The sequence below is a fragment of the Mycteria americana genome, chromosome 15, assembly GCF_035582795.1.
Source record: "Mycteria americana isolate JAX WOST 10 ecotype Jacksonville Zoo and Gardens chromosome 15, USCA_MyAme_1.0, whole genome shotgun sequence".
NCBI classification, from domain to species: Eukaryota; Metazoa; Chordata; class Aves; order Ciconiiformes; family Ciconiidae; genus Mycteria; species Mycteria americana.
This window is the reverse complement of record NC_134379.1, coordinates 9,989,013-10,016,744: the sequence shown is the minus strand read 5'-3', so window position 1 is coordinate 10,016,744 and position 27,732 is coordinate 9,989,013. Positions and strand designations below refer to the sequence as shown.

At 49.1% G+C, this 27,732-nt stretch overlaps 1 protein-coding gene across 3 annotated transcripts in view; it reads right to left on the bottom strand.

Moving 5' to 3' along the window:
- Nucleotides 1-4,153: 4,153 nt before the first annotated feature.
- The window catches only part of CLIP2 (CAP-Gly domain containing linker protein 2), an 81,380-nt gene continuing 57,801 nt past the window's right edge, over nt 4,154-27,732 (bottom strand). For 2 of the 3 annotated variants that reach the window (XM_075517945.1, XM_075517946.1), the window contains exons 8-16: nt 26,522-26,582; nt 19,513-20,457; nt 16,888-16,945; nt 14,599-14,682; nt 14,009-14,165; nt 13,333-13,492; nt 12,552-12,737; nt 9,107-9,169; nt 4,154-8,478 (exon numbers count right to left, since the gene is read on the bottom strand). In XM_075517945.1, the coding sequence (XP_075374060.1) occupies nt 8,467-8,478; nt 9,107-9,169; nt 12,552-12,737; nt 13,333-13,492; nt 14,009-14,165; nt 14,599-14,682; nt 16,888-16,945; nt 19,513-20,457; nt 26,522-26,582 (1,726 nt within the window). In that variant the 3' untranslated portion in view covers nt 4,154-8,466. Of the gene's footprint in view, nt 8,479-9,106; nt 9,170-12,551; nt 12,738-13,332; nt 13,493-14,008; nt 14,166-14,598; nt 14,683-16,887; nt 16,946-19,512; nt 20,458-26,521; nt 26,583-27,732 lie in introns of those variants that run through there. The other variant, XR_012777965.1, reaches the window with a different exon arrangement.

Below are 27,732 nucleotides of genomic sequence, written 5' to 3'. Positions count from 1 at the left end.
ATGCCTTATTGAGATTCAAATGAATGTTTCAAATCCTCGCTCCTTTGCATAATTCTTTTTAATTAACACTTCAAAGGTTTGAACACAAGATCTGTGCTATTTCCCTAACGAAGTTGACTGAACCTCCTTTCCCCTAAAGCTCCCCTGCGACGTTTCCGAGGGCTAAAGCCAGGGACGGGTCTGTCCCCTGTGTCCCCTGCGTGGGAGGATGACGGCGTTTGGGCTCTGGCTCTGCAGAAACGGGAGCCAAGGGGAGAGAGGGGGCCGGTGGCTGCGGCACCGGGCAGGGGCTGCCGTGCCATCACCCGCCGCCCCGGCCCCCGCCGCCCCGGCCAGCTCGGCACGTGCTGGGCGGCAAAACGGCCTGAGCTTGGCACAGAAATCGCGGCGGTTGAAGTGAAGATGGCGAAGGCCACAGCTCCACCGTCCCCTGCCCCAGCTGCTGCTATGACACAGCCGTGCGCCCCAGGTCCAATAAAGCCCCCCCAAAAAGGAGCACCCCCTCTCCAGGGTGCATTTTGGTCACATTTTCAATCTTCTCAGCACCCAAAAGGCCTAGAAATGCCTTTCTTCCTTCTGAAATCGTACTTCAAAAATAAAACCTGAAATTGTCGCACAATCGCATTCGTTAACAAGAGCTGGAGCGTTTCCTCAGCTACCCCGAGAGCTGGGAGGGACGCAAAGCCCGGAGGCTGTAACACAGACACGGGAGAGAAAGCAGCAGCCCAGGTTCCCACCCCACCTGCCCCCCGACTCTGCACCCCGGGGTCCCCCGTCCGGGGTGGGATTAGCCTCCCTTCGCAGGATGGGCACCCCGAAGAGCTGCGCGGTACAACAAACGGGGAAATGAGCCTCAGTTTTAATTCCTGCAAGTGCAGAAATGATTAGACACAACAAAATTGTATAATTAGGATTTAATAAGAGACTGTCCCAGACATGCAAAAGAAGTAGGTTAGACAGTGGCCTTTGTTCAGCTACAAAAGACATTAATTTGCAAATACTCTTAATATTCATTTTTTGTTACTTGGACTGATATTTTTAAAGTCTCCAATAAAATGAGAAATCTGGACTAAGCATTCCAGTTGCATTTCCAAGCGCAGGAATCCAGCTTTGATGTTCCCCTTGATAACATCTTTTTAGAGCCTTGACTGCATCAAATTAAATTCTGATTACCCTGATAGTGCAATACAGCTTCCAAATGTATTCAGGTGACTTTTTGTTCTGGAAGGAAATTAGCTATTTTGACAAGGATGCTTGTTAGGCAGCAAAGAGATGGGGAGGAAACACCCTTGCCAGGGAAGCGGCACGTTCCCGGCCCCGGTTTCAGTACTGGGGCTGCCGGGCACGCTGGTGTTGGGGCTGCAGCGGGGAGGGGACACGGGCAGCCCCTGCAAGAGCAGAATTGCACTTTTGGTGACCCACAGGTCTCCCAGCACCAAGCAGAGACCTGGGACATCTGCCGCCTCCAGAGGGGACATCCCAAAGGGACATGCCCTTGGGTGGCAGGTCCCGGGGGAGCATGGACCAGAGGTGGCCACAGGATGTGCGGTTAGAGCAGGAGACGTCCCCTCTGCGTGCGTCCCCCATGCAGAGAGGCCACTTCGCGTCTCATAATCCCTGGATTAAACCCATCCCTGAAGCACCCGTCCAGCTGCGGGCATGAGCGCAGCATCCCCAGGGGATGAGGTCCCTGACATGGATGAGGAAGGACGTCCCACCCATGGCCTCTTCTGAGCCACCCGTGACGCCCAAGGAGCAGGTCAGGAACCCCGTGCCATCCTCACCCCATCCATTTTCATGCAGTGGTACTGCTCCCCGGCCCAGGCTCCACTCCTTGGCTGGATGCTAGGATGAAAATAAAGTGCAAATATTATAGTTGGCAGAGATTACCAGCTCCCCCACTGTGATTTAGGCATCTTTGAACTTCATGTTTTACTAATCCTCACCGTACGATTAACGGCACTGAAATGCGATGTCTGCAAACAAAGGCATGCGCTACAGTGTTATCTCTATGAGATACCAGGGCTTGGGCACTTGATTGTAAATATGCACGTTAATGAATTATACAGTGGAACTACATAAAAGATGGAGCTGAAGTCACCCGCCCTGAGCAGGGACGCGATGCTCATGCCCTTTGCCTCCTGCCCTGGGAAGGGCCGGCGTGATGGAAACCCTGCTGGTTTCTGCCAGCTCTCCTGGGGAGAGCCTCCTCTCCCCAAAAACCCGTCCTTCCCGGGCGCATCTCCCTCCAGGAGCGTTGGCTGCAAAAGGGGACTTGCTTGGTGACCTCGCAGCCAGCGTGGGGACAGCTCGACGGCCGCCGCTGGAGCAGTCCTCCCCCTCGCCGGCAGCCTCGGTAGCGAAGACGGGACCGGGGGAGCAGAGGGTCACAGACCTCCTCGAAGCAGCTACTTGGGGCCAGGGCTGAGCCGTGACAGCGGGATGGCACTCGGGAGCCACTGCCCGGCTCCCCGGGCCAGAGCTGCTCGGCTGGGAGAGGATCCCACCCTCCGGCGCTGCCCGGCTGCGGCGTCTCAGGACCCGGTGGGAGCGAAGCCGCCTTCGAAAGCGAAGGGCGGGGAAAATAACAACTGCACCGGCTCCCTGCCCAGCACCGATGCTGGGCTGAGCCAGGAAGGACCTTCCTGTGTCTGGAGATTTCTCCCAAGCAAAGTTCAAATAAATTATTCTCCTTCCAGCCGCTGGAGGACAGTGAAGCGCACGGCAGCAGCAGATGCCATCAGCACCCGCCCTAGAAACAAGCGAGGTGGTGACCCAGGGACCCCCCGTTCTTGCCCAGCTATTGTAGGAGATCCTGAGACCCTGCAACACAGGGCCAGGGAGCTGGTGAAGAAACAGAAAGTCTCAAGCTATTTGGTTTTGACAGCAACTCTTGCACGCCTTGAAAAAATCAAATAGCAAGGTATCACGGACCACACTGTACAGACCATGTTACAGCTCTGGAAAAAGGCTGCACGGCCAGGCTTCACGGTGTTATTGTCATTTTTCTGGGGGCCACGCTCTGGGGAATCAACTCATCACCTGCAAACCTCACCAGCTATTTGGAGAGTTTGAAACTTTCAGGTAATCCTGGTAGTGGAGGATTTTGTTTTAAAGCCAGGAAAAGATGAAGCCAGGAAGCAAGGAAAAAAGCATCCCATTTTTTTTCCTGTATCTTAAGACAGGTGGCAATACTGGGAAACCCTGCTTTTCTGTAAAGGCTCTACAGCCCACGAGCGCAGGAGAATACAGCAGGAGGAGAGAGAGATGTTTCATTGCTGTATGGGGGGCTGCTGAGCCAGGGCACAGGCCACGGGCAGCCAAGGAAATTCCCAACTAAGAGATGCCGTACCACGAAAAAAGCACCAAGCCCTGGAGTAAACGCCCCCGGTCCTGCCCCACGGGGGACAGCGAAAGCCCACGATGCTCAGGGCACCCATCTGGGTACACGGGGGAAGAGGGCAGGAGGCTGGGCTAGGGAGCAGCGTGGCTCACCCGGACCCGCACCGGCCCTGGCAGCGACCGCAGCTCCCCCCTGGGACCGACCCGCAGCAATCTCCGCTTCCCTGTGCTTTGAAGTGCAGTCAGGGAGCTGGAAGCAAGGAGGATGGCCCAGCTGCTGTCTCTGCCCCCCAAAATCAAGGCGGCACCACCCAGACGAGTGGGTGCCGGTCTGGGGGTGAGGGGAGGTGGGTCTAGCACAGCCCGCTGTGACGCTCCTCGCCTCGGGCTGTTGCGGATGCATGGGGGAGGAAGTGGAGGGAGAGGGAAAATAATCGTGGATTAATAAATAGCACCATCAGCCCGCGGCTCAGGAGATACCCGACAGCAGCGGGCCAGGAGTCACCCGGGAAGGAGCCGGTTGTCCTCAGCTCCAGGCCAGGCTGCAGAAGAGCGAAGGCCACGTGCCGGCTGCCGCTGCGCCTCATCCCCCGGGCAGGTCTGCAGCCCCTCGGCTCTTTGCCAACAAACCCTGCGCAGCCCAAATGCCGATGGCTCCAGGTCACTGCTTGAGCTCGGGGCAAGAGGGACGTGCCAAGGCCCCGCATTTGAGCTGCAAAGGGAAAGCCCCCCCACGCCCCCCGGCCACTGCCGTCTGGGCACGGCTCGTGTACTGCGAGAGCCCCGAAACACAGCCCCAGCAGCCCCAGGGTGCCCGACTTCAGCCACAGATTTTATTGTTTAGTAACGAGCTCACCACACCAGCAAGCCAGGACAGGGGTGGATGGTACATGAATACATATCTGTAGTAGTTACACAGACTGAGATTTGTACAGCTTTTGTACAGAGGAAGAAATAAAAGGAATCAAATAACAAAATAGACATTAGCAGTCAAACCCTTTTTTTTTGTGTCTTTTTTTTTTTTTATATCATACTAACAAAATCTGATAGCCAAAAAATGACTAAGCTACAAAATTGTAATACATACTGTACGGGTAAAAGGTTATCATCCATTTATACATCTAGTATCATCTTTATTCTGGTAACTTACATGAGGCCTATAGGATCTTAGTGTATTAATTACTCCCTACAAGATAGTGTTGAGCTGCTAAAGCTGCCGAACAACGGAGTACTGGAATTTTTGTTAAGACTTTTACAGTGTCATTTGCATCGTTTTAATGAAACCCTCATGCATCTCTACTGCAAGCCAGAGGAACCGCTGGTGGCCGGGGGAGCGAGAGCTGTAAAGCCTTGGCTGGCAACTTGGCATCGGTCGCTCAGCACGGCACCGGCACGGTGCTGCCCCGTGCTCCCGCTCTCTGGATGCTGTAGGAGAGAGAAAGCTGAAATCACCAACCAAGACAGATTCTTTTCCCTTTGGCCTAGAGGGTTAGAGAAGAAACCACTAAACATGGAACAGTCTCCATTTCAAAGACCTTTTTCATCAGGTAACGTGTCAGCCTTCAGCAGAAAAGCATCACTAACCGTCGGGGTAACGCAGCTGGCCGTGAGCGATGGTCTCAGGGCCAGGGTGCTGGTCCTTCCCCTGGTGCTGAGGGCTCCAGCAGGATGCTGACCACGTGCGTGGCCACCTCCTGCTCGCCCCCCGGCAGCGGTGCCCGGAGGCATGCTCCGGACCCAGCTCCGGACGCAAAACCAGCGTGGCACGCACGAGCCAGGAGAGGGGCTGGGGAGAACGCAGTGCCCCTGTACCAGCCCTCGGGGATCAAGGTAACAGCAAGGCTGAAGCCGAAGGGGGAGTGAAGGCACAAACAGGAACCAGTCCCTGACCGACAACAGGAGATGGGTACATCGCTGCTCCAATGCCCTTGAAAATCTCCCCCAAAGAACCAAACCAGTAAGACCAAATATTGTGAAGTACTTTATACACCACCACATAGGCAAAAATATCAATTAAACTTACAAATAAATAGAGGGATAGAGGGGCTGGGGAATCTCCTCCTTGTCCTTTCCAAGTTTGTCCCTAGTTTGGTCTCTTACAACCTCAGAGGGGCAGCCAGAGGCAGGTGCCCTCGGGAAGCCTGGGCCAATTTTGGAGAGGGAAGACACGGCTGGGTCCAAAGCCCCTCCTGGGCACTTAACTGGGTTGAGCTGAAGCCCAGATGACGCGCGTGGTAACGCGCCCTGTGACACTGCAGTCAGCCCTGTCTGGGGAGCAGCCCCCACGGACCTGCACCCCAAGGGCGGCGGGGACGCAGGGGACCCGGCTTTGCCCCGCTGCCCATTTCGGTACAGCCCTGCAACACAAAGCCTGCACAGCCTCCAGAGAAAGCCAAGAAGTGCCATCAGCTCCCAGCTGATCCTTAGGGACCAGCACAGCTATTTACAGCCAGAGAAGACCATCAGCACTAACTTTAAACCTGCTCGGACTCATCTGCTGCCGTTTTGCCTTCTCACCCAAGCTGACCGGGAAGAGCCACAGCTCTGAGCCACTCACAGGGGATGGTCCCTGGGAGGAGACAGGAGCCAGAGACTCCTCCAGCCTGAACCACTGCCACCCTGACAACTTTGGATCTGTTTAACAGAGCCAAATACGTGGTCCCCATAACCACTCCTGGGTGGTTATAGGTCCCCATAACCTGCCCTGTGCAGAGCCAGAGGTTCATCAAGGGAGGTAAAAAATGCAGGTGCCTTTCCTCTGTAGATGAAGGCAGCTGGTCACAAGTCACTAAAAGACCTATCAGGGCAAATAAGCCACAAACTGGAACGGAGCCACTCACCTGCAGGTGCCCAGGAAGCCCTGGGCTTGGAGGCAGGCGGCACTGCAAGAAGCACTGCGTTAGCTCCACTCAAGCCAGCGGGAGCTGCAGCAGTGGCTTCAGAGACCATCCAGCTGACAGGAGCACTCTAGGGAACACCAGCCCCAAATTCCTAAAAGCAGCAGCTCCCAGGGAGGTATGCACTGTTGCAGGCTGTAACAACGAACACTCCCTCTGGGATTTTCCTAAATCGCTTAGGAGATGAATACACCAACCAGGAGGATTTTGGAGACCACCCCTATGATCCCTTGGGAAAGTCCCAGAGCTAGGTAGAGATGTGGCAATTTTCCTGGTGATTACTAAGAGCTGATGAAACACTTCTACAAGGCAGGATGGGATCCCACTTGAATTATTTCCAGCCAGTTCGATCCCAAGCTCTGCCTCCCCCTGCCACGCGCCAGATTTAAGCCGTGTTTTCTGACCTGCTTTACTCCCCTGAAGTCCCCTTCCTCTCTCATCCTCCCTTTGAACGGAGGGAGATCACCAGTCCTGCATCAAGTGAGCAGGGTCCAGTATTGTGGCATAGCCCAGATTCAGCAACGTCCTCCTTATGGCAGAATTGCAGCCACGAAGCCCAAGGCTCTCCCAGGTTGCTTCTGGCTGCCCATCCTTCAAGGAAGGAGGAGTCTGGCAACCCACTAAGAAAAAGTAACACAACTTTGTAGGAAATCAGGGCAAAAAGCAATGAAGCTGACATGCCGTGATGTTCATCTGCCTGTGGTCTGGCTCAGATTCCTCTCTCAGTGGTCTCTTCTGTCTTGTCCTCTTTCACAGATGCCCCATCATAACACAAGAGCTTCTGAAGACTGGAGGAGTCAGACACTAACTAGGTGAAGCCTGGTAAAATATTGCCGTGACTCTTCCCTGTGGTACTGAACAGTGAATCTGAACTGGACTCTCACACCTCTAAGAGCATACTGTCCCCTTCCTCCACCCTGATGTCCCTTGGGAGCTGTGGTGCAAGGTTAAAGAGAAGAGTAAAGCCTTCGGAAGAAGGAACAAGACCCCTGCCTGGGCCTGCGCTGCTGTGTACGGACACAAGAGCTGTGTGGGCTGCAGTCTTGGATTCCTTCTGCTCCAAATGCTCGTGCTCAGGTCATGCGCAGAGGATTGCTGTACCCAAACACAGCCAGCCACTACTGCATGAACGCTCACAGCAGCGCCTTAGCCTCCTCCATTCTCGGTAGCAGGGGATGGGCATCACACTGAAGAGCCAAGGACGGCTCTGGAGAACGGCCAGGCAATCCCCGATTAGCTGTTAAATTAAACAGGCAAGGAGGGAACCATCTCCTCAAGGCGTCTGTCCCACACTGACCGCAGCCAGCATGGAGCTCAGGCCGGCAATGCTGAGATCCAGCTGTCTGTGGAGCCCTGTCCACAAAAAAGACCCAATAAAAAGCACACGAGGCAGGGGGACCAGGCTGGGCAGCCTGGCTGTGGCCCAGGGCATCGGCAGGCCTGCTCAGCGATCTCTCTGCAGGAAGAAAGGCCAACCACGCCCGAGCGAGGTGTGCCGTCCCCAAACTCAGAGCCACCACAGCTCCTTCCCCAAACAGCAGTGGGTGAGAAACAAATAAATATCCCTCTGAAATCGGATTATTTCCCACGACATGCTATGTTACAAGTACTAAGTGCAGCCTCCGTGCTCTAGAACAGTGATGTCTTCTACAAGGCGAGGGGCGAAACACATCCCCGCACCCCATCTTCCTCAGCCTACGCGTGCCAGGTGAACAGTCAGCCCAGCAGGTTTCACTCGCTCGTGCAGGTCTTCAAGACACTGGGGTGGGTGGAAGGGAAGGGACAAGCCCGCGTGGGAAGCGTGCAGCCTCTGGGCACGCGCTTTGGAGCTGAACACCACAAGCAAATCCCTTTGCAGTTCCTGTGGGTTACTGGGACTCGCTGACACTTCGGCCACCGTTTGGGGCGGCTGTCATCCAGACCACATCAGCTGGTGGGACAAGGGCAGCTCAAGCAATACAAATTCCACAGTCAAAACCAATACAGGTAAGAAACCAAACCAGAGAGATCTTTCTGCTCCCTCCTGGAACAATGGCTGTCTTGGAAAACTGGACTCCAGGATTGTCCTGATTACATCAGTTAGTATATTATAAACATTGTCCTGCTTTAAAGTGAAAATACTGTGTCTAGTCTTTTGGAGGTGCTAAAGCCAGATGGGGTATCGCTTTTCCTGACACTGCACAGGAGCTGATACTGGTGTGAAATGATCCTCTTCACCTCTTCTCTATCAGAGCTTCTCCTGGAAGAAAAGAGACCCTTGTTAGGCAAAATGAGGGCAAGCACAGAGGTCTTTTTACAGAAGAGGAAACTGAGGCACGGAGTGGGATGTTGCCGTGTCCTGACCCACTGCTCTGCCCGGGCAGTCACACTGCCTCCTCCTCAGGCTGACCATCCTGCCTGTGAGGAAATAAAGTCTGAGGCTACAGATCTTGCCCTACATCATGAAGGCCAGGGGACACCAGGACAGCATATCCCAGAAATGCCGCCCATGTAAATGGGATGGCAGAGACCTGCGACTGAGCAGGTTCCAGCTGGGGCTGCCAGGAGAAGGGTCCTGCAGGCACTGACCCAGGAGACTGAGGGGAAACTCCCTTCCCACTGCTTCTCCCACAGCAAGCACCCATTGCACCTCAGCGTGTGTCTCGCTAGCACCTTCCTGACGGCTTCAAGGGGTTTTAACGGTAAGGTGAAGTTCTCACCATGCTTGGGAACTGGAGTTGTGCAATGCCCCTTGCTTTTGCTGTGGGAATGACACAGTCAAGCTGTGCTGGCAGAACTGCCTCCATCCAAGAGCTGTCCCCAGCACAGCAGGCAAGAAGTCACATGAAGCAGTCACTGTTTTAAACAACATTCTGCTTATAACTTACCTCTTGCTTGTGGGATTTATCCTGCTGGTGAATTCCGTTAGCAGACCCAGAATTTCCAACAGTCTGCAATGGAGAACGGACAGTACTTACTGAAGAGGGACACAGAGCCTAGCGGTTTGGCCTACAAGTGCCGGGACCTGCCAAGACTGCCATCTCCCTCCTTAGCAGCCCACTCCACACAAGGGAAGGAGAACGCAAAAATCCCACCCCAGCTTTGGCAAGAAGCGTCCTGCCCTCTGCACCCTGGCCCAATCCCCACGTGCCGGACTGCATCCTTCCCAGCTACAAAACGTCCCCCGAGTTCCTCACGGACACAGACCCACTCTTCGCTTCTGACTCTTAAATCCTGATAAACAAACCCTCGGCCAAGGGCAGCGTTAGCTGCAAAACACGGCACGGCGAACATCCCAGCAGTGAAAAGGACATTTGCCATTTCCCGTCTCTGGGGACAAGTCTGGCAGCCAGGACAGGCTGTTGCAGCTTTATAAAGCACAAGAACTGTTAAACATTTATAATGTTTCTTTAGCAGGGATAATATGGAGCCCTTCAGCTTCAAAATGACAGTACAACCAGCACAAACAAGAGGAGAGAGCCGCAGCCTAAGTCAGAGCGTGCCAGATGCCAGTTGCTTAGGTCTTGGCAATCAGATTCACAGTTGTTGGCGAATTGCTGATGGCAGCAAAACCAGACATTATGGGGAGACAAGACTGCAAGGCTTAAAACCCACCATTCGAGGAGTCCCAGCTACCCAGCTTCCATTCTCACTGTGACCACGATGGTGCATAATCAACCCTACAGGACAGAGGTTTAGTTTGGGCAGGAAAAACAGGCAGAGATTCAAACCGAGCTCTGCTGTGAGAGCCTGAACTGTTTGCCAGGCAGTGAATCCTACCCGGATGGACGGCCAGAACAGTGCCACTGTAGTGACTCTGCTTGGGGTCTGCACCCACGACCACAGGCGATTCAGACCTTAGACAAGGCAATATATCTGACCTGCAGCACACCCGATCCGTGCGCTAAGCAGCTACAGATACCAGGAATTAGGTTTGAAATTTGGTCTCAGTACATGGTCATGATAATGCACACAAAATGCTGTAATTCACTTGAAATTAAATAAAAAAGCTCCCAGAGCAATCACTGCACATTTTCCAAGAAAAGGCCCGAGTGCCAAATCCTTGTCATTTCCTGCAAAGCTGCGAGATCAGGGTCTCCCAAGACATGGAGAAGGCACAGATCCTCTTCCTCTATTACAGGCCAAATACTTTGCAGCTGCAGGCACGGAAACAGCAAGGCAGCAATTACTCGACAATGAGACGAAGACACAGTGCCATCATGCTCCCCCAGCTCCTGCACCTCCTCGGCTAACAGCGAGGCCAGCCACGCACATCAAGGACCGCAGAGCGCGGCGGCTGACTAAGCCTGCAAAGGGAGAGTGGCAGCAGCTTGCGGTAATTAGAGATTTCCTTCTCGAGCGTGCTGCGAAGTGAAGGCTTTGCAGACAAAGGGAGAGCGATGCCAAGGCAGATCCCTGGGCCACAGCTGCTGCTGTCAGGGAGAAGACAGGAGGTCAGAAGGTAGTGCAGAATGGGTTACAGCGGAAATGTGGCTTCTGAGGAAGAACCATTAATTCCCCAACTATTGCACCAGGATCTCTGTAGGCCAGCAAGGTCCTCAGGCTCAGCCTGAAAGCCCCTGGTTAACAACTCCCCTTCATAAGGGGAAGGATGAACAGATATCATACTGAAACTAGGGAGCTTTGATCCAGACTTCCTTGTAACTAGGCACTTTAAAAATCTGACATCAATAGAAATTTGAAGCCTAGCTTCCCGCTATAATCCTCCGTCTGTCTTAGTACCACGGTTTGTAGTTGAAGGCATAATACTATCTTGTTGTATCTCCAAGATTTCTTAAGCCTGAAAGTATCAAAGTAATACCAGGGATAGATTAGCTGACCTCATAAGGTCCATTCCAACTCACTTTATGTAAGATTAGTTATTTTCTACAGTTGGGGAAGAAATAATTACCACCTGCACCACCTCTGGAGACAGGAATTTGAAAGGGAAGATTTCCTTTTCTCAAGGGACTTAACATTAAAGCAAACAGAGAAGAACTTTCCCCACCCCTCCCATAGCTTTCAACAGATGAGGTTGTCACGATGCATTTTCATTTGACACATAGCAATTACAGCAGAAGCTAAAGTCACTCTGGAGATACTGGCAGGATTATAGTACGTCTTGGACTGCCACAAACTTGTCATCACGACTACAGCTGTCCTGTCTGGTGCTGGCAGACGGCTGCTGCCACTGCACTGCAGGATATAAAGAGACTTGTCTGCAACACACAGATGCTCAGCTGAGCCAGCAGAGCTTTCAGGGCTGCAATTTTTACCGTGCACCCTCCTCCCGACTGCCTCCCTGCAAGCACTACTGCAATGCAAACAGCCATTTAGTGTATCTGCAAACTGTGCAGAAGACTGTCGTGGGAGGAGGAGAAGACTTGATACCCCCCAGATTACCTACCACGACATATCTGCACCTGCATCAGGGAAAACAAACTCTCTGCTCGTTCTCCTAGTGGCTTGTTCTGTACCCAAGACATTTTTCAGCTAAGAATTTAAGTGAGCAAGTACAAGAGGAGCACTGGTACATCTGGGCTCTGAAAGCCATTACCTGGTTGCAGACACAAGAGAAAATACAGCTAGAAGAGTAAAAAAGGACATGAAGCACAAAGCTTGGTACAAGGGGCAGGTCACTTCACAGGAAGAATCAGTCAGGGCTTAGACACCACAGGTATGAGATGGGAAGAGCCATATGTAGAAAGTCAAGTTATTTGCAGCCTTCAATGTCACAAAGAAGGATGCAAGACAAACAACAGAAGCAGTTTTGCTTTTGTCAGAAGAAACAAAGGGAGACCAGAGGAAGTTGGGAAGAGAAGATAGCAACTGGAACGTGAACATTCATGGTCCACCAGCAAACCCAGATCAGATACAGAGATGCCTCCAGGAACTGGTTAGAGAAATGGAAAACATTTTCCCAGTCACCTCCAAAGTTTGTGCTTATGGACTGCAAGGAAATAATCCTCTCAAAGAATAGAGATGGCAGAAATCCTCAACTTTCCTATTATAAAGTGCCTGTTTCACAAGGGTATGCAGCCACACGTCACTGTACACAAAGAACAGTTACTCACACTGCAACCTTCCCCAAAACACCACATTTAGCAACCGTTCTTGCAGAGCACAAAAGGATCCGTAATTACTAGCAAGGCTTTTCTTAGTTTTAAGCTACATCTGACAGAACAAAGTCGTGCCAGGCTGTTTCCAGCAGAGGGAAAGGGAGCCAGCTGACTGCATGACCCCCCACAGCACTGGGCAAGGTCCCAGGAGAATTCTCAAGAGAAATGACTGCCGAGGGCTGAGCGACCCGGGAAATGAGGGCCGATGCTCTACCTGTGTTTTCTCGGAGGAGAGCCTCATCGCTTCCATGAGCTTCTCCATCTGGTGGCCCTGCTCCAGCGCATTGCGCAGCACATCCTCCGTGCTGACGAGCCGGTGCTGCAGCCGGATCACTTCCGACTCTGATGAGGGGTCGATCAGGGAGTATCGTCGCTGATCCGTTACCGATTTCTCCTTGTCCTTATACAGCAAAGGGAAAATAGGAGCACGTTAGATTAAAACCAGTAACTACCGAAATTAAGTAAAGTAGAAATCCACAGTAACTCATATAACCATGTTTTGATTTCAACAGTAGATGGGGTCAGAGCACAACTCTGAAGGCAATCATATCAAATGCAACCAGCAGCAGCTCCAACTTGTTCCCAGCCCAGTCCAAATAAATTATTCACATTTCAACCACTGGAGGACACTGAAGTACACAGGAATTAGAGGACATTGCTTATTCCTAGATCAGAGAATGTGTAAAACAATGTGGGGTAGCTGACCAACCTTCAGTTTCTCCCACAAATTTTAGCCCTATTTAGCCATAGATCTAAAACCAGTGGGAAGAGGAAAACACTGGAGAAGGACAGATGGACATTTTTGCTGCTTAATGAGGTGCTGCTAAGCCAGGCCACAGCTCACAGGCGCTGTCAAGGAAGTTCCCATCAGATGCTCAGTAGCACAAAAGAAAGCATGAAGTCTTGGAGTAAGGGTGAAGGGCTAGAACCCCCCCCGAGCCGCACAGAGCCCTCCAGCCCCCAGACAAGGCCAGGAGGGGTTTTGGTGCCCTCACCAGTACAACCAGTTTCTCTCGCAGGCCCTTGATGTCATCTTTGAGCTTCTGCTCCTTCAGCCGCCACTCGGCTTTGTGCACCTCCCGGCTCAGGTCCCGCTCTGGCCCAGGCGAGTGCCGGTTCGCCTCCAGTAACAACACTCTCAGCTCGTTCAGGCTCCTGGAAGAAGCAGCATGAAAAGGCGATGACATTTCCAGAGCCCACACTCCACCGGAGTCCTGCCACGCTCCTTCCCACCTTTGTTACAGATCCAAAGAAAGGCCAGCGAGCAAACCTGACCCAACTCCCACCACTTCGGGGGCTTCAGATCTCCTGTCCTCCCCACTGCACCAGCTGTAAAGAGACTGGGACCTGCACAGGGCACCGTGCTTCAGAGCAGGGCAGCAGCCAGCTTAGCCGGCTCGTAGATGACTTCATTCAGCATCTACGTGGGCGCTGAGCTGTCTTGCAGCTCCTGGCGAGCAGTGAAAGGGCAGTCCCTTTGATTAATTCATAGCCCCCGATTTTAACCAAGTTCCCACATAAGCATCTCTAAAGAACCGGAAAGCTGGGGGCTGGACTTCAACAATTCAACCTTTTGGTTTCTTTTGGTGATAAATTACAGCACCCTGAACAAACACCACCACACACACAGCCCCCTGTCTCCAGCTCCGTCCTTCAGAGCTGCAGACTGACCTTTCCTTCTTGAGTAGCTCCTGGCTAATCAGCACCAGTTGCCCTGAAGCATCGTGTGTTTTCTTGGTCAAGGCTTCCAGTTCACCTTCCAGCCTCTTCTTTTCTTTTAACACCGAATCGGCCTTCTTTTCTGCCGTTTTGCATTTATTTTCCAAAGCTATGAGAAACAGAGGATACAGGGGAAGAAAGGTCACTTAGTCCTTTACTTACATTCCTGCTTTTTGCCTTTTCCCAATTCCCACTCCTAACAGCACAGGCCTGATTAGCTCTGGATCTAGCCCTGTGTAAGGGGAGAGCTGGAAACAACACACCCAGCTCCATTTATTTCTGCCTCTTTCAGCTTTTGACATGCAATAAGCCCCAAAACCCCTTCTCACAGGATACAAATATCTTCTGCAGGGTTTGTATCCACCTCCTGAAGAGAGACCAGAACTCCTGAACAAACTTTTACTAACAATATCCACTAACAGACAGGCAGTGTCATGTTTTATACCTGCCCCTTTCAGCACCTAGGCCCTTGTTTAACCCCAGTACAGAGGACGAGCAGGGAAACGCCTAGTTCCCACCAGCACTGGATTAGGGAAACTTACCACTTACTTGGGCCCTTAGCGTTTCAGTCTGGGACACCAGCGACGACACCTCTTTGTCTCTTTTACTCAGCTTGTCTTGGAGGTCTGCGGGAGAACAAAAAGAAAAGACAGAGGTTAGAAGCTTGGAAAATGCTTTGTGCAAATCAGGAAGGTATCGAGCGTACGGCAGGGGTTGGGGTGCGACGGGGGCACGGTGGGGTACCCTCCATCGGCAGAGAAGCAGCAGAGACAGATAGCGGGTGTTCCTCACTGCATCTCACCACCACCCAGGTATTAGGAGGCAGGATACACACCTGGGAAGCCACATCGGACAGGTTTAAGAAAGCAACCACAAGGCAAGGGAATAAAACATTGATAAAAACAACAGAAAGGAACTTTCGGCACATTTCTTTTTGGTACCTCCTATACTGGAGGGCAGAGACAGTTTTAAAAGACATGTTTTCTGGATGCATTCCCACACTCAGAGCTGTAGATCTGAAGTATGATGCTTTTATGGCTCAAGTCTGAACTGGTTAGTTTTAGTACATCCTATATATGGCTTATTCAGTGCGGGAACAAGCAGCACATGGACTGAGTGGCTATGTTAAGAGCAGTGGCTGCTGGACCTGGTTATGTTCTGTCCTCACTGGGCAGGAATTACCTGTCAATCAGCGTACAATTTGGTATAGCATATACGTAATCCTGTACCTGCAAAGACAGCGATGAGGCTGACGGACAATCCCTAGCTAGCATTGAGGGCAGATGGAAATAGGACAAAACACCTCTGTCTGAATCCACAAACAGCTGGAGGGCTACTCAAACTAAAAAATGTTTCTATTAAGTGAAGTTTAAGCCTGCAAAAGTCCCCAGTAACCTCCGTTCAGATTGCTACATCCTCAGCAGGACTTTAACAAGGGCTTTGCAGAGAACAGACTCCTTAGAGGTGAATAACTGAGAAAAAGCTATGCCACCCTAAGCCGAGCGGCATTTGAAGAGAGAAGTGACAAGTTAGCTCTTTAGAGATCACCTTTGTGATCTACACTGATAACGTTTTCTGCCAGAAAGAAAAAGAGAGGGGAAAAGAGAGGGGAAAAGAGAGGGGAAAAGAGAGGGGAAAAGAGAGGGGAAAAGAGAGGGGAAAAGAGAGGGGAAAAGAGAGGGGAAAAGAGAGGGGAAAAGAGAGGGGAAAAGAGAGGGGAAAAGAGAGGGGAAAAGAGAGGGGAAAAGAGAGGGGAAAAGAGAGGGGAAAAGAGAGGGGAAAAGAGAGGGGAAAAGAGAGGGGAAAAGAGAGGGGAAAAGAGAGGGGAAAAGAGAGGGGAAAAGAGAGGGGAAAAGAGAGGGGAAAAGAGAGGGGAAAAGAGAGGGGAAAAGAGAGGGGAAAAGAGAGGGGAAAAGAGAGGGGAAAAGAGAGGGGAAAAGAGAGGGGAAAAGAGAGGGGAAAAGAGAGGGGAAAAGAGAGGGGAAAAGAGAGGGGAAAAGAGAGGGGAAAAGAGAGGGGAAAAGAGAGGGGAAAAGAGAGGGGAAAAGAGAGGGGAAAAGAGAAGACAAACAACCCTAAGGAAGAATGAAGAAATACGAGTCTCCTGGAAATGAGCAAGGGAAGATGTGATCTGGAAGCACCTCACGTGTCTTGGAACAGCCCTGAATCCTCCACAGCCCCCCAAAGCGTATGCCATGCACAGCACCGTGGCGGGACGTGGCTCACAGAGACCAGCTGGGCCAGCCAGCTCTAATCTCGCCAGGTCTGCTGCTGCTCAGGCTAGGGGTTACAGCTTACCCTCTTTCTGAGGGAGGCTGAGTGCCGTGCAGTTTCAAAGCTACTTTATACAAATTTTCTGAGTGCATAAATTCTGTGTTTTGTTAAAGAGATGGATTTGATTTACAGTAAGCTTAATTAAAAAAAGTAACCCCCATTAGTTTAAGCCAGTCACATTACTATCTACCATTAGCAGTCCTCTCCTATGAACAAATTACATTTAATGGCTGGATTTTACCTGCTGTAAAAATCAGTGATGGGATGGAAGCGTGCCCATTTCCCCAGATCTGTCTCCACCCTGCACCATCTGCATGGTGAGTGTGTAACACAAGTAGAAACATCCACCCCTGCATACGCTCAGCCAGATTAGAGGGGGGGAAAAAAAAAAAAAAAAAGCCAGACAACAAATGCCATGCAGCAAAATCTGAGAGATGAAACTGCTTCCTAAGCCCCTTCCACACAGCCGTCCCTACAAGAGCAGAAAGTTAGAGGAAGGGAAGGCACACAAGTCACAAGAACAGGGTGTTCCAAGAAAAAACAATAACATTTCATACCTTCCATAGTCTGCTTCATCTTTATCTTTTCTTCAGAAATATCATTAGTTTCAATCATCTGAAATAAATGTAAAATATGAGATGTACATCAGCCCTTTACCCAAAGATTCAAAGCAAAGTTAACAACCACAATGCCCCATCCAAAGCAGAAGTGTATCTGGTACCCAAGTTATGGGGTTTTACATCCTTCCTGAGAGGGAAACAAAGGCTTTTGAGGAGTCGCTTCTACAGTGGGGTACCACTGAAAGTCAGCCGGTACCATCTGAGAGTGCCCCCCCCAACAGACAGCGGAGCACAACAGCGAGATTCACCCGGGAGGGAAAAGAGATGGGGCTTTCCCCGTAAGCTCTGGTTCCAGCTCTCACACAACCAGAGTTTGTGCAGAGCGATGGAAGGGCTGCTCTCCTTTGGACCAGCCTCCTGTGGTTAATCGCAGCAAATATTCACGTGCAAACGCTCTTTAGCGTTCAGCTCGAGACCTATTGGACAACAAGTTCCTCAACTGCTGAAGAATCTACCTGTGCCCAAAGTTATAAAAGCAGTAATAAAATGTTGGTAGAGAATGAATACATTAATAAAAATAATAAAAAGCAAATGCTGGTCCATATAGAGGATTCTGCCTTTTCCCCATCCTCTTTTGCATACACTGCCATGAAAAGGCAGAGACCGCACAGCTCACGGCCAAGCTTTCCATTGCAGAGGCCACAGTTCGGCCCCTCAAGCCTCTTCGTGTCCAGCAGCCTTTGGTGGGACCTCAGCACGTGCCCCAGATCAAGCGGTTGCTGTGGCCACAACCGCTGAAAGGATACTTGAGCGGGCTGCAGGATACATCTCGAGCAGAAGCAGGAGCACACCCAAAGGAGGAATACGCCGCCTGATGTACTTTTGGTACGGAAAAACTATTCAACTGCTCTTTGGAAGCGCAGTTGTGGTTCTCACTTGAAGGTCTAGGAAAGACGGTCACATTTGTTTGTTTAAAATATTTGGATAGTTAATACTGCAGTCACATTAAATTAGCTAAGACATTTAAAAATAGAATTTGCCCTGTGATACTCAAAGGCTTTCACCCATGCACTTCTTCCCACGTTTTCCTGATTTTAATTGACAGATAGTTAAAATAATTATTTCAAGACCCTCTGGTTTTAATCCAATATCAATATCCCCCAGAGCCCTCTCATTTATTTAAAAGGCTCTGGAACAAGCCTTCAGCTTCTTTTACATCCACCCCCGTTTGAATATTGGCTATAATATGTGATATGTTGTAATAACAACCCACTGTTCCCGGGCCCCTGGCTGTACTTATTGTTCACGACTGTCTTTGCTAGATGAAACACGTTGAGCAACCCTTGAAACACCATTAATGCTGTAGATTCCTTCTTGGGCTTTTGCCTCTCCTGTCCAGTTCAGCATGCCTTTTTGCAGGCATGAAGCTCTGACTTGGCCAACAGTAACTCACGGCCTTGACTTTGCTGCCTAGAGGCGAAACCGATTTCAATGGGGCTGTTCACATTGGCAAATTAAACATCGGCGTTGTATTAACTTCATCGGCGCCTCGGCCTGGAACACTGACTACATCCCCAGCGATAGATTTCAAAGGACTATTCTTAAAACGTGCACACTTCATGGCTTATTTTAATTTTCTGCATCCCCAGAGGGACAAGTTGTAAGTTGGGTTTTTGCTCATTTCTCATGCAAAATTCAAACACAAGCAGGGATCCAGCCTAGAGCCATGAGTAGCAATCACCTCCCCTCACTCTGGTGCAAAGCCAGCCCTGTGTCCCTGTGCCATGCCACAAAGGCAAGATGGCATCCTGCGGCAAACAGTCCAACTAAATGAGGATGACTAAAAAAGACACAAAGGCCACAGAAAATTGACCTCTTCACGTTACCACTGCTCCTATTCTAGCCTTCCCTGGGAGGCTCAGGACTCGTATGCAATCAGGCATTTTATTTCCCCAGCCCGGTGCCATCCTGACCCCCGGTAGCAGCTCTTCCGCTATAACCCTCAAAGTCGACGTTTCCCCGTGTCTCCCGTACATGCCTCTGTGAAGCCTCCCCACTGCCTCTGCTGCATTGCTGGCACGCACCTCCCACCCAACCCCATCGGCTCAGCCCCCAGCTGAGGTTCTCAAACCACGCTCCACGTGCTGAGCAAGCAACACGCTCTATCTCAGCATGGGCAATGACTTCCACCTTGTCCTCCACCTACGCCCTAAAGGGCCTTGCTCAATAATACACCAAGGCTGCTGCAGCTCCTTGGAGAACATCAGCTGTATTGTGGAAATGATGCTTTTACAGCTAAAACCCCTGCTTGCTCAGGATGAGAGCCCACCCCTGACAAACCACAATAGCCCTATTCTGTTGCCACAGCACTCATGTGCCCCACTTGCTTCTCTTGACTCTTATTTCTTCTAATTGTGCCACTGTACTGGCTTTCAAGAGTGGAAGACGCCTTCAGCATGGAGATGCAGTGCAGAAAAAGCACCATCAATGGAAGGTAAAAACATCCAGATACTTTGAGGCATAGAAACCTCAGAAAATTGCACAAGGGAGCAGCTGAGGGCTACTCCTAGAAAGGGTTACTAACAGTGATAACGAACAAGCAGAATGACCCAGAAGTCATACGTTTGCATGCTGAGAAGGATGCAGGGCCTCCATGGACTGCAGCTTGTTCTCTAAGACAAGCACTTTTTCCTGCAATCTGTGGATCTCCTGTTTGCTCTGGGCTTCTGTTTTCTGCAACGTTTCATAGTCCAACATCTTCTTCTCAGCCAAAGAAATCTGCTCTTTCAAGAAAGCTATTGCTTCTGTCTGATCTTTATATTCACCATGAAGTTTCTCCAGTTCATGCACCCTCAGCTCAGCATCTCGACACTTGTCCTTCACATCTTGGAGCTCAAGAAGGTGCTGGTTGCTTTTGGTTTCCAGTTGCATTTTCCAGTTGCTGTTGCTTTTTTCCACTTCATCCACAGCCTCCTGCAGCTTCAGTTTGAGGCTCTCTTTCTCCTTTATATGAACAGCTGTCTCAATGTCATGCTTTGCTTTCAGGTTCTCCAGCTCAAGCTGGTGCTCCATCTTTATACTCTCCACCACTGCCTTCAGTTCCACGATCTCCTTGTGCTGGGTGTCGGGGCCTGTGTTCAGTGTGGCTTTGAGGTCCTCCAGAGACTTCTGGTGGTCAGAAGCTAACGTGTCCAACTTGGACTTCCAGTTGTCCATAAGCCCCATGTTCTCATTAGTGGCTTGCTGAACTTTATGCTTTAGGTCAACAATTTCCTGTGAATACTTCTCATTGAGAGCTTTCAGCTTCTCCATCTCCTGCTGGTACTTCTTTAATGTCTTCTCGTACTTCTCCTTTAGCTGGCTGCTCTCCTTCTGATGCTCCTTGTTGGCAGACAGCAACTGATCTCGTAGACGAAGAGCCTCTGACTGCAAGCCAAGGTTATGCTCAGGGGTCTCTGCCTGGTGAGAGCTCCTGAGGCACTGCCGAAGCTCATCCACCTCGCTGCGCCTGAGGCTCAGCTCCTCCTCCAGCTGCAGGATTCTGGACTTCTCCGCTACCGTGGTTAACTGCAACATGACAGAGAAGACAAAGTCAGTCCCCACCTCTCATCGCTGCATCCTTCCTTTTAAGTAAGTGTGCTCCAGTGGAAGTAAATCCAAAAGTACATTAGTCAAAGTTCAAATAAACAGGAAAAGAATACCCAGCACCCTCCAGTTTGAGTACAGTTTTGCACCAGGGTAACTATCACCCATAACTCTAACAGTTACGTCTTTGTGCCAATTGCAATTTGTTTTTTCTAATATGAACCTCTCGTTTTCCACAGAGAAACACACATCTTTGAAACAACCCTTGAAATTCGCTAGAGAGCAACAGTGGTTTATGAAAAATAATGTCCTGAAAGGGCATTACATTTCCAGACTAGGCATCTTGCCAGACGATGCACAAGAAGAAACGTGCCTGCCCATGCATTGAAACCAGCATTAAGCATATCATGTTTCCTTTATTGCTCAGCAATCCTCAGCCTACAGACCTCTCTTCTGCATCGTAATTTGTTTACCCTGGTGTAAAAAGGAAAAAGGATTTTTACACGAGTACTTATTAGAGTTTATTAGCAAAGTAAAAATAACGTAGAAGGCTAGAGGATGCAAGACAATAAATCTGACCATGGTTAACATTGAGCATAAGGGCTATGGATCAATGCCTTACGACCTGAATGTGACCTAACAGGGCTGAACTACCTGCTAGTCACAGGGAGTTCAGGGTGCTGCAGCTATGGATGGAGAAGAAGAGATTTGACTAGATGAAATATTAGAAAAAGGTAGAAGAAACAAGGATCTTCCAGTGCCAAAACACAAGCGATCAATTCCATTTCATTTCAATCGCCATTTTCCCCACTAACCATCAGCCCAGGAGGCTGGGTATTTTTTATTTTAGATGGGCACAGGGGCATTCAAACCATTTAGCCCTTTTGGAGAACCTCACGTTTGTGTTTTCTACAGCTCTAACAAATGCATTGGTGAGGAGCAAGCTCACTGTAGGCAAGTTCGCTGCTTCCCACACCAGAGCAGCATGAAAAAGCGCTTTCCACATGTGGCTGCTTTTAGGACTGGGTGCATTGTTCATCTGGGCAGCCTGTCCTGGAGCAGGCATGGCCAAGGATCAGAGCTGGTCCACCTGCACGCACCAGTATCTTCCATTTCAGATGGCAGCTCCCACAGCTGGAGGGAGGACAAAGGGAATGCTCATTGCAATGTTATTTTTTATTACAGCCTGGGGGAGCCAGGGTGAATTGTGCAGGGTGCAGATATTATTTGGGCATGTTAATTGAAAGATGAATTGTGAAAAGCTCATGTGTCAAATGGTGGCATGGGGCAGAGAAGCAAACTCAACCTGAGAAACAAGTTCCCACACAAGAAGCAAAGCTAGAAATTATATCGTACTACCATTTCCAGGAGAGAGAGAGAGAGAGCAAAGAAAAAACCAAACAAAAAAATCAGGAAGCCTAAATTCAAGCCAAAACCAATCAATCCCACAAACCAAAAAAAAAAAAAAAAGAAACCCAAAGCAAGGCGTCATGAGCATCAACGCAGGGGGCAAGCGCGCTGTTCTGCAGGCAGGGCAAGTGGGGGTCGATTACCCTGGTGTCCTCTAATTCTCTGAGGAGTTTTTCAGCCTGTGCCTTCTCAAACAGCAGGCTCTGCTCGAGCTCCCGTATTCGGGCATGCTCCAACTGCGTCTGAGTCTGGTCACACATAGGGAAAAAAGAACAGTGGAGATGGGAACAGGGGAAGGGGAAGAGAGAGAGAGAGAAAGAGGGAAAGAGAAGGCTGCAACATCATCTTCAGTGTACAAGACAAGGAAAGGCAGTTCACAACAGGAGGAGAATAAAGATCCAAACAAGCAGGAAAAATCCAACCAAACAGAAAACGGTCGCTACGGGATTTTACATGGTACTCGTAGCGGCTACTCGCAAGAAAATGGAATCTGTGATGGGAAAACATCCCTCTGCATTAGAAAGCTGCTTCAGTGTTTTTCTGCATCAAGACTATACTGAAGACACTTCCTAAAAAGCAAAGCTCCCGCCGCTGCAGACCACCAGTACAAGACCCTTGCACCACGTAAGAGAATGCAAAGACCTTGCAATGATTCTCCGCATCTCTCCTCAAGAAGAATCACAAGGTAGACTGAAAAGAGTTGGAAGTTTCCATCCTCTTTTTGCTCTGGAGACAGCTTGAACTCTGCGCTAGGTGGGGGGAAAAAAAAGCAGGTCATACTGTACACAGCATGTTGCTAAAACCAAAAATACACTGCACTGAAAAGAAATAAAAGAAATTTAGATACCAAACTGTTATACAAATCAGTGCTTTAGGTTTGAATAGGGCTGCTATGAATTTCAAAGTGATTTTTGCACACTAAGACGCTTGTACACAAAACAGAACTTTTGTTTTGTTTTGGTTTTGCCTTTTTTTTTTTTAAACAGATGAGTAAACTAAGCACAAGAAGTTTATGTAACCTGCCAAATCCAGGAGCATGGACTCAGGGCATTGCTTCGGTGCCCTTCACTTTTAAAGCAGAAGTACCACATAGCTGCACTTGGTGGCAAACCTCAGGACTCTACAACAACCACCGTAATAGCATGTAAAATTTCCCATAAATAAAAGAGGAGAGGAGACATGGGAAAATGCATGCAGACTCTGGCCTTCACATTTTTTTTAGCTTACAAAACCAACATTTTCCTTTGAATTAAACTGGACCTACCAAAAAATGAACAAACCTGATGAGAACCATTTTTTTCACCCCCATTTTCTGCCCTTCTTTTTCCATATAATTGTTTGCTTCCCCCTGTTTCTATTGGAACCAGTTTTAGGGATTTTCTGCCCTTTCCTACAATAAAGCAAGTTTTGGTTAGCTGTGTACAAACAACGGAAACGGAAGTTGGTAAAAAACCATGTTTTCTCTTATGGCTTGAAAAGTATCATTATACATGTATTCATAGATGGTCAAGATCTAAACTGCCAGATATATTTAGACTACTCCATATTTTATGTGGTCTATTTGATCCTTGAAGGGGGGGATATGGTCTCAAAAACCCAAACATTATCAAAACCCCCAAATAATATCACTGAATTGCAGAAGTTGGCTGAACGCATCCTAATAAGAAAAATAAAGATATTTAATTTTGTACTGAGTGGCTTCTCCTGCTCTCTGCAATGCTCAAAAATCCACATCTCAAGGTGGAGCTCCAGACTTGATTTTATTTACAGGGATAATTATTCCATTGATACTAATGAATTTTCCTCAATTTACACTAGCTCAAAATCCCCAAGTGAAACTTTAGCAATACAAACTTTTGAAATTACCTTAACTAGTGGCAGCGCGTCAGATGTTGGCTAACCTGAAGATGCTGACCTATTACAAAACTAATCTCTGAATCTCCCAAAGAAACTCTCTCAAGGCTCCTGAGGTTGACACAAGTTCTCAGCCAAGCTTGCTCAGTATCTACCAATCCTGCTATTTTCCAAGTCTGGAAAAACACATGAAAATAGAGGGGAAAAATAATCAGGGAAGAAACTTAGATCCACTGTTTTACAGTCCTTAAATATAGCTTCACTTAAGATTTGCATCAAGTCCTGTGTTATTTCTTATTTTATGCCTAGCCAGTATGACTCAGAGCCTCAAATCCAAAGTTTTCCTGCACTTTGAAGAAGTTCAGATCTGAATTTTAGACTTACTTCTTGCTGGTAGCCTTAAATTACTATTCACAAATTAAACTGACTTCCCACTGATGTTCAAGGTATAAGGTAGGTTCCAGGAGATGAGCATGAGACAGTTCCTTGAAGAGGTTAATATTTCCTATAACACCACAGTCTTCCACCATGAAAAGACTTTCTTTTGTTTTCCTTTTCACCTTCCAAAGCACTATAGCATCAGCATTGCCAACAAGGATCAAAAATGGGTTGAATTCACAACTGCATTTCAAGGCTAAATCCACAGCTCCTCCTTCTTTATCAGAGGCCCAAAAACTGGACCCATATCTTCAGGCTTCAGACACACTGATTTCTTTGGTCAAAGAGCTTCTAGGGATGCTGCCTGCCACGCTCAACACCTGAGAGTCCTGGCTTTGTTCAAAACCTACATAATATTATGAGAAATACCATGGGATTTAGCCTAGCCTTCTGCAGAAACCCTAGATCCAGGGACCACAGAGCAGATAATCTTTTCTTACCACCATGTCTGTTACTGGCTGTTAAGTACAAGATAAACGTTCTCCTCCGAGTACTCAGAAGAGGGCTGTTGGCGCAAGGGGACTACAAGACCAGAGAAGGGGAGACAACTGTCACTGGGTTTTGCCTTTAGTATGTGGGTGGTTAGCTGAGCTCTAGCTAGGGATGCGAAGGGCGGTGCTAGTAGCCACTGGTTGACTTCGTTGTGATTTTACGTGAAGAATATCAGGGACAACCATCCCCCAGGAAACATACTGCAACATGAAGGAGCACTTATCCCCCTGATTTCCAAGGGGAGATTTTTTTCTTTAAGTGAATTACTTCTGGAAATCCTAACTGTTTCCACAACAAAGCAGGAAGGTGAGAATTAACTCCAGTGGGTCAATCATTCAGTCTGAGCATCCAAATTAGACCGAATGTAAAAGCTGACCACAGCAAAGCTCTCTGACAGTGTCTGCGCTGTCACTGGCGTTGGACCCACAGGGGAACATCCCAGCTCTCCGGATCACAGGAAACCAGGCTGCTCCATGACTCTTCCCTAAGAAGTTATTTGTTCTTCTGTACAGACAAACATGGAAGTGGGGACAGGACCCTGGCAGCCTGCAAGAAGCTTGGCCACATCCCCATTGCAAAGCAACTCCTCCTTCCCAGCCCAAAGGAAAGTCAGATCTATCCTCAGTTTGGGACCTGCAGTTACAGGAGCACTTATGTCACAGCAGCTTACCATCTTGCTAAAACGTGGTGGCTTTTTTTTTAAATACATCTAAATATACCTGCTAGCTAACCCTGGTCCCATTGCCATTACTCCACAGCCAGGCTTAAACACTTAAAGCTTACGCAGGGACAATTCACTGCTCTCAAAAGGAGCGACGGATCAATCACCTTTCTCTAAAGCACTGGGGAAACCTATCATCTAAGCTCAGGAATCAATAGAAGCCTGATTTTGCACCCACACACTAGGCAGGAACTGCACTTGCTGTCCTTTAGCAAAGGTCTGCTATCAGTGCGTTGCTGATTTATACCCTGCCAAACACATTACTCTGCTTCAGCTTCTGGATAAAGAGGAGAGGTTTATGCCAAGAGGGTCAAAGCCATTGCAACATACTCCATTGCCTAGTTTTCCCATTTTCCTGGGCTTTTATTGATATGACTGACAGTGAAGCACAAGAGCAGGTCCCCTGACATTTCTGGCTGTTACTAACCTAGCACTCTAGCTAAAGATAAGGGAAAGTCCCAATTTATACATGTAGAGCCTTGCCTTCACATAAATACTTTCTTTTCCTTTCCCTCCCCCCCCTGAAAAGCCTTCCAGCTCAAGGGCAAGTTCCCAACACCACTTCCAGTTTGCACAACATTCACTGCAACAGCATGGCTCTGAGCAACAGCCCTTCCAAATGAAAGGGTATCCTAGCGTCAAACCCCACTCTCGTGGGCAGAGGACCCCACACGAGGGTACTGCAGGTCAAACGATACACGGCATTTTGGCTGGAATAGAATAGCGTCCGACTGGGGGATTGTGCGTGCCAGTTAGCTGCTAATAACAGGACACTGCAGGGACAGTGTCTGAGCAGTCAAATAATTTCTACAGTGGAAAAACATATGTTGAAATGCGTTCAGATACAGTCAGATTTTAACATGGCTTGGCAACTCATGGCAACATTTAAAGCCAGGCTGGCTGCATGTGATTAATTCTAGGCAGCTCCTAGCATTATTAGTCATTGGGCAACGTACCAAAGAACAATCTTCACAGTTTATACCACAGTGTTCTCGCAGCAAGTCCAAAGCCATCAATAAAGATAATGTATTATTTAGAGTTGAGCAAAAGGTGGCAGAAATTACTCAGGTGAGGCCCCGCATGCAATTTCAGGTTTCAATCCCACATTTGGAAAGGGTGTTAGGAATTTACCTCCAGATCCCCCTTCGTGATCGATTCTTCCTCCACACGGAACTGCAAGTCCTCCACTTTCCTGGGGAGAGGAAAAGACACAAATAGCAATCAGTAACACCCAGATCAGCATCCCATTTCCAAGCAGCCATTGCACGTGGGCCTCCCCTGCACGACCAAAGTCCGAGAGGGATACAGACAAACTGCGTACACAAACAGCTCAGCAGAAGCTAAACAGCAAGACACATGGAGCGAGACAGTTAATAAGCAAGCCTTCTGAAGAGCGAACATTTGCCTTCTTGCAAGGCACATGCTCACAGACACGCTGTTTCTGCTGCACCACCTCTCAGCAAGCACGGCTGCCGGTCACTGACACCGGGATCCTGAAAACATGAAAGCCACGAGCAGGTTTCACCGGTTTTCTTAGATCCTGCAGCCAAGCACTGGGCAATTCCTGTGGCAAATGCACAGGGTCCATACAAAATACTCCAGGGGGATCAGAGCCTTTTCCTTGTTGGCAGAGGGTGGGCAACGCTCAACATTTCCACAACGTGGAAATGGTGAGCTACCCTGGCAGAAAAGCCTTCACCAGAGATTGTATAGGCCAGTCATGCATAAATGCACATAAAAATCACAAGCACAAATGCAGAAGTGCCTAGGACTCTTCTGCAAAGTCTGAAGAGAAAAATCCAGTAATGACACAAAATAATTCAATCTTCTGCTAAACTCAGTCCTCTTTGGTCTCTTTACTGATTTAAAAAAAAAAAAAAAAAGGCAATAATGAGGATGCTGAGCTGGTAGCCAGATGTAAGGACTCTGATTCCGTTACAGACAAAAATAGCTGTGAGTGTACATATCTAACTTCATAAACAAACTTCCTTGTCTAAACCTCCTCAAATTAGAGGAGGCATCTGTTGATATTTAGGGAAGAACTCAGCTGTCTTGTGTTAAAGGGCCTCCTGGAGCTGGGAAAGTGAGCTGCCTACCAGGAGAACGGGGAGACTTGTGCACGAAAGAACAATTCATCCTCAGGAGGGACACCATTCAGTTGAAACCAACACTGTTTGCAGTTACTTAATACACAGAAATGTCTTTCTATTCCCACTGAAGAGCTTAATTATATATAATGGAGCAATTGGACTCCAAGAATGACAAGCAGATCTTCACTCTTATCCAGAGAGGAAATGTATGCATCATCATATACACATGGATGGGGCCTCTGGGATGTGGGG